The following is a 9,881-nucleotide window of genomic DNA, read 5'->3' on the forward strand; positions in this document are numbered from 1 at the left end:
ATAAATTAAAAAAACCCAGATCTCCAACCATCTTGTAAGAAAGCAGGTAAGTAATTTAAACCTTTAGTTTACATAAATTAGCACAGAAATCTGTATTTGAACAAGTGCACTGAAAACAGATATGCCTTCTTTTCTTCTGATATCTCTTATTTGAGTTATTAAGTAACAGGAAAGCCTTTATATTCTTTGCATGACCTTGAGAGTCTGCTACCACTAAATGGTCAATAGTCAAACCCCAGGAGAATGTTTCACCAGACAGACAATGACATGGGCGAGCATGAAGTACAGTCAAATGCTTTGCAGCCTTATTACAGTAGACTTCAACATTCAATTTCAGCACTTTTACTCCTGGGAAGAGATGAAGGTAATATATTTATACAGGAAATCATATGAGTGAAATTTGATGGGTTGATAGAATTTTTTTCAAAACCTATTAAAATACCATTTTTTTTCCAGAGGTAGTTTGCAAGGCAATAGTGATGTATGTAAGTGGAAACAATACTCCTTTGCTTGACTTTGGATAGAACTCTTAAATTTTGTTGATGCTCTCCCTGAACCTTGCAGAGAAAGCTTAATGGATAAGATGTTCTAATGAGAGCTGACAACAGCCAATTAAGTGTCAGAAGAACAATCTGATAAGTAGGTCTTCATGTCTATAGGCATTTCCTGATATGTCTTAACTGTCAATCTGAATGTTAAACATCTCTATCTTCATCTCATTATTGACTGATTTATTAGAGGAGAATGCTTTCAACTCCTTTTTTTTTTTTTTTTTTTTTTTTTTTTTTGACTTTGGGGTTATTCCAGAAAGAAGAGAATGAAAGTAGTAGAAACAACTCTTAATTTGGAATAATTCATGGGGAATCAGAATTATAGTGAAGGCTTAATATTCCAACTGAGCAGATGTATGGTTTGATGATGTCACTACCATGCAGCTGCCCACACCATACCTTTTAAGAAATGGTAGATGCTCAGTTTAGAGGAGATCTGTTTCTTTAATAGGTGGAAGGATATCTGTGGACATGCTAGCAGGCTGCTCTCTGCTTTCAGTGCTCCTTGCTAGTCATACAGAAGACAGCACCTCGCTGGACGGATCTCTTCCCTTCTTGTCCTCACCCCGGTCAATATCAATCACATGAACTATGCCAGGCTTCAGAATCAGGTCATCAGTCTCCACGTGGCTCCTGCTATCATCCACCTCTGTGTATTTCCCTTTGGATGGCTGGGTAGCCTTACTGAAGACATCTTTAAAACGGCGCTTGAGTTCAACATCTGGGCAATAGACATACTCATAAAGAGCACCAGCAAGGACTGCTCCTATTATTGGTCCCACCCAGTAAACCTACAAAGAGAGGTGGGAAAAACATAGGCATTAAGCTATACAGCAAAGAAAGAAGCCAGGATCTCAGAGGAAATCATGTCACTACAGACTTCACTCCGAAAACTTTATATGAAGTGCTCTAGCCCAATCATTTAAAACAACTCTGCTTTCCAGAAATGTATGGCCATATAGTTCACTGGATTTCATGGCCTGGGATGAAATCTGCCCACATACCAGATTATGAGGCAGAGAAGTGTTAGGTTCTAGTTAGGAGCACTGAGTTTCACAGATGGTGACCTGCAGCTCAACAGTGAAGTGAATTCTCTGAAGTGATGTATGAAATATGTCAAAAGGCAGTCTCTTAGGCAGTTAACAGCATTAGTTCCATGTAGCCTTTTTTCCCTCTCTGCCTCCTCCCTGTCTCTCTTCTCTCACAGGTATTTTGCCCACTTCAGCAATACTCCCTAGTATTTCTGCTTTTCTTTTAAACTAGCAAGAGTAAGGTGATTGAGAACCAAGCCCATAGCCTCAGAGATAAATGGTTTTGTCAACTTTTATTGATCCACCTCTTTCCAAGAAGCTTTCTCTAAATTTTCATTGTTTATTTTCCACCTGTAGATAATGCATTTGTGTTGTTTGCCAGATGACACACCAAATAAATACCAATGTAAAAAACATCTTCTTTCTGCAGTTTCACCCAAGATGATGATCAACGTGTAAGGAAACAAAACCTATCCTAATGCATATATACAAGCAGTTCTGTTTCAATATTTCAGACTCACATTTCCAAGAGTCCAAATTTGACTTCTGATCCTGCAGAACCCAACAGGCAGCCATCTATCTGATTATCTAATTTGTATAACCATATGCAAATGACACACACAACTTTGTAGGGTAGCTATTTCAGTACAACATGCAGCAATTCTGTAACACTAGTAGGTGAAGAGGCCCACTGACTTCTCTTAATGACATGCTAATGTCACCGCTCTGAAGGAGGAGAGAAAGGCCGTCTTTCCAAATGACCAGGACAGCAGCTAAGCTTCTCCTACAACTTTCTACATAGTACATTTGCTTACTGTTTACAGCTTTAGTGGTAAATTACAGGCTCCCTCAGAGAATGGATAATTAATCTCGTGAAAAACTATTGCAGTTTTTTGTATGAACAAGCCATTCACTGATAACTGGGTAGATCTGCCTCAATAGGATAACTCTTGGGAACAAAGTTACACATGGCATCGTGTTTGCAGAACTGGAGCCTCAGGGCCTGAAGACAATGCTATCTCTGTTGTTAGCTGCAGTGGGAGCAATGTGGGCTCCATACTTTAAAAATCAAGAAAATCCTTATATGCACTGTAATATGCAGATCTTATAGTTAGTACTGAAAGTGTCCCTGGAAGTGCTTTCCTTATCTTTAATTAGGGGAGGCTGAGCTGCAATCCATCTCTCCCTATAAAACATTAATTGTTTTTTGATAAGTTCAGTAGTGGGATGCTATAAAAATGGCTGTGTCACTCACAATCTGTTTATCAAGTTGTTTCCTGCACAAATACCTGTAGTTAAGGGGATGCTTTCTCATCAAAAATCAAAACAGGTAACATCTGGTCTAGTTTGTAAAGACCAGGTTGCAACTCCTTTGTCTCTCAGTGCGGGCATTTGCCGAGGCAGGTTCTCTCCCTGGAAAGAGATTGCAGAGGGTCTCTGCTCTCGTTGTATATGTCTGCCCCAATTTGCCGTGGAACCAGGCGAGACGTGAAGCCAACAGAATTACTTCCATAACTTCTCATCAGCATGACTGGGGGGGTTGCAATCTGCCTCGGAGGATTTTTTTATTTCTAGCAGTTCAATTCTTTCCGTCTCGCTGGATTGCTTTTTTTGTTTGGAAGTTTTTGTATGATTTCCTTTCTACCACAGCTACTACCTCCACAAAATGACCCCCGAATAGCAAAATGCTATTCTAGTGTGCTGTGTACCACACTACGGCCCCAGGGGAGCAGCAAGATTACTCTAAAGCATGTGGCAAGTCAGCACCTGTCTTCTTCAGTGATGCCTCTATGGGGTGTGCAAGGATAGACAACTAAAGGCAGATGATGTATGAAAAATCCTGATAGCTGTTTGTTGCTAAGGTGAAGGAAGCATGAAAGCAGAGTTACCCATTGGTTTTCCCATTTCCCCATGATGACAGCAGGTCCAAATGATCGAGCAGGGTTCATACTGGCACCGGTGTAATTGATCTAAAGTAGAGACAAAATGTTACCTGTTATTAGAGTCTCAAAGGTAGTTATTCAATTTCTTTTAGTCCTTGCACTATGGGACACCCTGGTTTTGTAAGACATCTAATCCTGACAGTAGGTATTGTCACTCTCCAGAGTCTTATCACAAAATTAACAAAGCCATCATAAGAACAGGCAGGAAATCTCTGATGCAGCAGCCCAAGAGGACCCTCCTGCTACTTCCAATGTTTTTTTGTCATGGACCTATAAAAACTACAACAGCTATACAGCTATAGCAGCTATAAAGTCTACAGAAGCTTCCATTTACGTCTGAAGTAGACATAACGGGACAAAGGCTCTATTTTTTTTAAAGAGAAGCCATTAACTTACAGCAAATAAATGTCCAATTGCAACAGAAAATCCAATTGCTAGAGCTACTGAACCAGTGACATCGTTTCGTTTTGAATCACAGCTGGCAAAAATAGTAAAAACCAGCTGGAATGTAATTATCAACTCCACCAGGAGTCCATGGCCAGCGGAAAGATCTCCATGTACCTGGAAGAAGAGAAAGAAACACCGGAGATGAAGCAAAAGCAATTTTGTAAATCAGAAAGCAACCACATGCATTGACTATATTTCAATGAATTATATTTTTGGTGACTTCCTAAATAGTACACAGTGAAAGACAACAATGAACTTTTGGAGGTGCAGATTCCCACCCTTCTTCTCCCCCCTTTTCCCATTTATTTATTTTTTTTAATTTGAGAGCCATGGAAAATTATAGCTGGACTGACAACAGACAGCTTGCCAGTAACATCCAACAAGAACTTCAAAGTTAGACTGCAGAAGTGTAGTTTATTTTTACACAGGGATTTGCAAATGCTGCACTTCCCCTTCACCATTTTTTTTCTTGGGAGCGCTGTAATTTACTATTCAATTATAAATTCATTAATTAGCCCTGACTTAATTAATTTAAATTTCAATTAAAAATTAAGCAGTGTGCGGCTCAAGTGCATTTTTAATAAGTCCTGCAACAGGGCTAACTGATGGCATTTCTTATTAGTTTAGAACAAAGCTGAAATCTAAGCCACAATCTATTTCAAAAGTATGTCATTTTAAATTGATGTTTTTTCAATCCCCATCATAATGGCATAGAATTAATTTCCCCTCCCCAGTCCATATGAAAATGGCATTTCATGCATATATTATTTAAATTTTGTATGTAAATTAACATTACCTGCTGTCATCAGATTTGGGGAAGTTCTAGAAAAGAGAACTTTTATAAAAAGAATAGCTATAGATATTGCGCTGCATAAAGCCATCCCAGGGAGAGCTTTAAACCCTGTCTGGATGTTGTAAATAAACCAACCAGCTCCTAAAATCTCTACTTGAGCTCTTTTTATTCTGTGTGACACTGATTATATTTTCTTAGGCTCCGAGTTAGTCTACTCCAGGAGCTGGAGCAGAAGTGATTACCATAGTGACTCCCAGGCCTCCCACCACACTTGGTGGTGTGATGAGGTAAAGGATGCCTGCCCCCACGATGGCTCCCAGGCACTGGGCGAGAATGTAGAAGACCGACTTGGCGAGGCTGATCTTCCTCGTGCAGACCATTGCCACGGTCACAGCAGGGTTGATGTGGCCACCGCTGATGTGCCCGAAGCACTGCACCATGGTTGCGATGCTGAGTCCAAAGCAGAGAGAGATAAGGACCATGTCTACAGGCAGGGGCTTCTCTGCTCCACCCCAGTTGATTGTGGAACCGAGGCTGAGAAGGACGAAAATTAACATGGCCAAAAATTCTGCTGAAACAGCCTTCCAGAAGGGCTGTGTCCAGACGCCTTTAAACGCTACCATGATGCTCTCACACTTGCACAGACGTCCACACTTACTGAAAAGGAAAACAAGTCTTCATCAGAAGTCAAGCAATAATGTTCTCCTATGTTCTCCTGTTAGAAGGTTGCTATCTGGCAGACTTTGGAGGGAAGGCTTCAAGGCTGAGTATCCTTGGACTGGGACAACCACGGATGTGTGCACTGTCAAAACAGACTGCCCTTAAAATACTGCCAGTGTTTGAGTATCTGCAGGTGTGATACACAGGGTAATTAGTCATACTCTGTGATAAATCTGTCCCTATAGCTTTGGTTCATGCAAAGAACCCCCCTATATTTTTTGAAATAAATGAGAATGAAAATAAGTGTAATCTTCTACACTAGCTGACTTCTGCCTAAGAGTCTGCAAAGCCCTACCACTTCCAGTGGCCTGTTAAGCATCATGCTCATTAAATCAGTGGGTATTCTCTTTTTCTAAGAAAATGTGTACTTTTCACAATGCAGGTACAATATTTCAGTAAAAAGTATCTTAGTCAAAACCAAATATTTTTTGTAAAAGAAAGTCTATTTGTTTGAACACTCACACAAACCAATACTTCAATTTATAGTTATGCAAAAATCTGTTTCTTCTCTGTGGACATAGAGTAAAATTTGAATCCAGCCAGGAGAATAGATGCAATCCTAAATTCTGACGTTTAAATCAATCATGCAGTCAATTAAGTCCTTTTTAGGGGCTAAGGGTGCAGAGTTAAGTAGTGGAATAGAAACATGTTTTCTGTACATTTGGTGTGTGCAACTGCATGTGGTAAAGAAAGGAACGTCTTGATTTTCCCCTGTCTGGAAATGCTATTCGTTAGTCTGTGCAGCCTTCCTGATGAGTTACAGTTTTGCTAGATGCTCAGATACCTATGAAAGTGGGTCACCAAAGAAAAGTTATTTGTGGTATTAATAAATTAGGAGAATAAGCCAAAAGGGAAGCATTTTAATGAGTTTCTAAGGAATGTTAACAAGATTCTTCTTTTAAAAACAAAAGCAAAAAAAAACAACCCCTCCAAAAAAAAACAAAAAACAAAAACCCAGAAAACAAAAGAAAGAATATTCAGCTGTTACATTTGGGAACAAAATTTCAAGTGGAAGATGGATGAATTTATGCTCAGTTATCTAAGGTAACTGAGCTACAATGCATATTTAATACCACTTACATCAGAAAGAAGCATAAAATGCATGTCTAGCTTTTTCAAGTTATTGCAAGAGGAATGGCCCATGAATTTCTTAACAGTTGCTGAGAGTTAGGGAAAGGCAATTTAATCCTGTGACTGGAGCAAATAATTTGTTTCCTTGTCTCATTTCTTATGCTAATTTACTGTGTACTTTGGGTAGGTCATTTGTACTCTATCTCAGTTCTCTAGACTCTCAGAAGAGAACAAGAATTACACTATTTCCTGCAAATGGCTGTGCTTGTGAAGTGATCTGACAGACTCTGAAGTTTGAGTGGGACTTGTAAGATCTCATACTAGCAGCCAGTTAATGACCAGCTACCTAGATCAGGCTTTTTTGTTCAAAATGGCTCCAAATTCACCACCTCCCCCAGTGCTAAAGTACACAGCTTTTTGGGGATCCTTGTCTTTGAACACTATGCCCAGATTCTCACTGCAACCTAAAGACTGTCTATAGCTTACCTCCAACAACCTTGCTACTCCCTTACTAACAACTTAATTCAGTGGCCTCAGGAGGACACAGGAACTGCATCTACACTGAGAAGGGGTCAGCGTCACAGGATTTGTCCTGGATGAACATTTCATACAGGGATGAGGCATATCCTGGTGTCCATGGAAAAGAAACCTGGATGCACAGGCAAGGAAAGTGGCACTCATACCCTTTCACACCCATCTCAGTTGAGATGCACCATGGGTTTCCCTGAGCTTTAGCTTGCGCCTGCTTTTTCTAAGCAAAACTCAAGCCCTGGTGTTATATTCTAGACTTTTGTAAAATTTCCTACCACTGAAGAGAGTGAGGGGACCGTAGGTTTTTGGAGAATGTGAGACAGGGGTATGGTGACTCCTGGCTTCGTTGTCCAAGAGTGCCCAACCCATCTCCTTCTGTATGCAGAGAACAGCGAGATGTGCAAATTAGCTACATCCCTTCATCTTGTAGGAGTGGAAAGAAAAAAGTGATTGTATTGGGTATTAAAACTGTGTAGTTAGCTTCCTTCCAGCTGGGGAAAGTCCCAGAACACAGCAAGAGTGAATGAGTGGTGCATGCACATGTGTGACAGAGGGAGGATCTGGTAGATCACAACTTCTGCTGACCTGCTGACGGGCCTGTCCAGGCTACCACTTAAGGAGGGCCCATGTCATACTGCTAGACCCTATGAGAACATGTACAATCAACTCAGTCAATATTATTTACAGCCCTGAAAATGCAGAAATGTTGGATATAAGTCAAAAGCATAACTCAATAGAATCATAGAATCATAGAATCAAAGAATCACAGAATCTTATCCTGAGTTGGGAGGAACCCATAAGGATCATCAAGTCTAAAAGCACAAAACCTTGTTCATCGAAATAAAGAAAGTTTCTATTTTTCTTAAATAGCACACTGCATGGAAAATATGAAAATGGTAGAACTGTACTGCCAGCCATACTTTGATAGTTAATGATCTAAACACCTATTCTGAATACAGAAATGTTTTTCTGAAGCAGTCTGTTTTTCTATGATTTCAACACCCAGCAAAACACCCAGCTGTCACAGCAAATTTTTTTCTTTCAAGCTGCGCACCTGCTAATAAAAGCTTAATACTGTGTTTTAGCCCTGAGCCCAGGTTTTCACTTAAATCCAAAAGCAACTTGGAAATCAACACCGCCTCCAACGTCCACTATTCTTTCTGCATGCAGTTAATTTAAAGCCTCGAGATGAGATGGTGATGGCTGCCAGCTCTAAAACTGAAAACGTGACTTTCCAGCCACTAAGATTTGCCATCAAAGTTGCAAAACAATTTTTGGAGTAGTTGCTGTTCATCGTTGCCGTACACAAATACAAAATAGAAAAGCAGAACAATGCTTTTGTGTTCCGGTCACACATTAAATTTGTATGGATTCACTTGAAATCCTCTGGTTTAGACCACACGGGAGACTGATAGGGTGCAGGGTGGGTTTCACAGCTCACGTTGCCATCAGGGCCAAAGGAGCCTGGGGTACGGACAGGACTCACTGGTGTCCAGGACATTGCCGGAGTGACTACAGCTCCGAAGCCATAGCAGCGTAAGCAGTAACGCTGTCATCCATATAAATGTCAAACGGCATTTACCAAATTCTTCCTCCCCTCACTACTATGGTTGCGGGGAGCAGGGCCAGCAGCTGGGGGGGCTTGCAGCGACCCTACCTGGGGTGCAAGCTCCGTGTGAGCATCAGCTTTTTGGGGGGCATCCGCGGCTCTTTGGGGGGCATCCGCGGCTCTTTGGGGGGCATCCGCGGGCCCCCCCGACCTGTGCCGGCCGTGTCCCGCCGGGACACCGGGCACCCGCTTGTGGGGAGGGGGGCGGCAGGGGAGGGGGGCAAGCGCACGATCGCGGCGAATAAAAGTTGTAGGGCGCGGAACAGCGCCGGCTTGCAGCCCTCCGGCACCTCCAGCCTCAAACCCCAAGGGCGACTGAAAGCTATCACCTTCAGGGAACAGGGCCGGGCTCCGTGCAAGCCCCCCACGATGCATACCCCCCCCCCCTCCGCCCTCCTACCCCGCACCCTGGCACCGCAGAGAATCCCCACCGGGACTCCCCTTTTCCCCCTCGAAACTTTCCCCAAGCCCCCTCTCGAGCTTTATCTCCTCCCCCCCTCCCTCCACCCCTACCCCCCCCGTATTTTCCCCCCTCCGCACCCCGCGGAGGGCCGCGCACTCACCCGCGGCGCGCAGCGGCCGCCCGGTCGCTCATGCCTCCGCGCGGAGCTGCGGCGCCGGCCGGGGGGGGCGCGGGGCTCGGGGCGGGGGCCGGGGCCGGGGCCGGGACCGGGCCCGGGGGAGGACCCGGGGGGGGGCCCGGGGGGGACCGGCGGGGGGGGCGCGGCTCCCAATCGCTCCCCTCCCTACCTGCTGCTGCTCCCCGACGGCCGGGAGGGGGCTCGAGGCGGAGAGGGGGCGCTTGCGGTCTTGGGAATAGGATTAATTAATTAGCGCGGGGGGGGGGGGGGGGGCTGCGCGGTTTGGGGATGATCGGTCCGAGTGGGAGATTTTGCGGTTTCTTCTCCCGCTGCGCGCTGGGTTCGCGGGAATCGAGTCCGGGGCGCTGTGAGGTGGGGAGATCTAGGTGTGTGAAACACCCCGCATACCTCAGCGGGACCCTGCTGGCTCCCAGGGGGGCGGAGGGGTTAATCTGCTGCCTTCAGCAAAGTTTTGCCTCGTGTGGGAAGCCGGCGGGGGCCGCTGAAAAGAGCTCTTGACCCTGATGCCGGTGAGACAATTCAGGTGGTTCTCACCTTGAGAGGAACCCAATCCATCCATAGCATGAGAAAAATCTGACGAAAA

The 9,881-nt window shown here is 43.9% G+C and overlaps 1 protein-coding gene across 2 annotated transcripts; it reads right to left on the bottom strand.

Moving 5' to 3' along the window:
- Nucleotides 1-396: 396 nt before the first annotated feature.
- AQP4 (aquaporin 4) lies at nucleotides 397-9,464 on the bottom strand. 2 transcript variants are annotated; one of them, XM_066992888.1, is made up of 5 exons: nucleotides 9,447-9,464; nucleotides 5,008-5,422; nucleotides 3,922-4,086; nucleotides 3,472-3,552; nucleotides 397-1,342 (listed from the first exon to the last, which is right to left on the bottom strand). In XM_066992888.1, the coding sequence occupies exons 2-5, from the start codon at nucleotides 5,386-5,388 to the stop codon at nucleotides 1,064-1,066; spliced, it is 906 nt and encodes a 301-aa protein (XP_066848989.1). In that variant the 5' UTR covers nucleotides 5,389-5,422; nucleotides 9,447-9,464; the 3' UTR covers nucleotides 397-1,063. The 2 variants fall into 2 exon arrangements, with proteins under 2 accessions (XP_066848989.1, XP_066848988.1); XM_066992887.1 differs by lacking the exon at nucleotides 9,447-9,464 and adding an exon at nucleotides 9,260-9,369.
- Between the last annotated feature and the right edge of the window lie 417 nt (nucleotides 9,465-9,881).

Source organism: Anser cygnoides, chromosome 2, assembly GCF_040182565.1.
Source record: "Anser cygnoides isolate HZ-2024a breed goose chromosome 2, Taihu_goose_T2T_genome, whole genome shotgun sequence".
Taxonomy (NCBI): Eukaryota; Metazoa; Chordata; class Aves; order Anseriformes; family Anatidae; genus Anser; species Anser cygnoides.

Bases quoted from the DNA above. Each gene is read 5' to 3' on its own strand.
- AQP4 (XM_066992887.1), bottom strand. From the start codon at position 9,291: ATGAGCGACCGGGCGGCCGCTGCGCGCCGCGG. The intron at 4,087-5,007 runs GTAATCACTTCT...CTCTTCTTCCAG, and splicing joins GAGGCCTGGGAGTCACTATG to GTACATGGAGATCTTTCCGC. The intron at 1,343-3,471 runs GTAACTCTGCTT...CTCTCTTTGTAG, and splicing joins GGAAATGGGAAAACCAATGG to GTTTACTGGGTGGGACCAAT.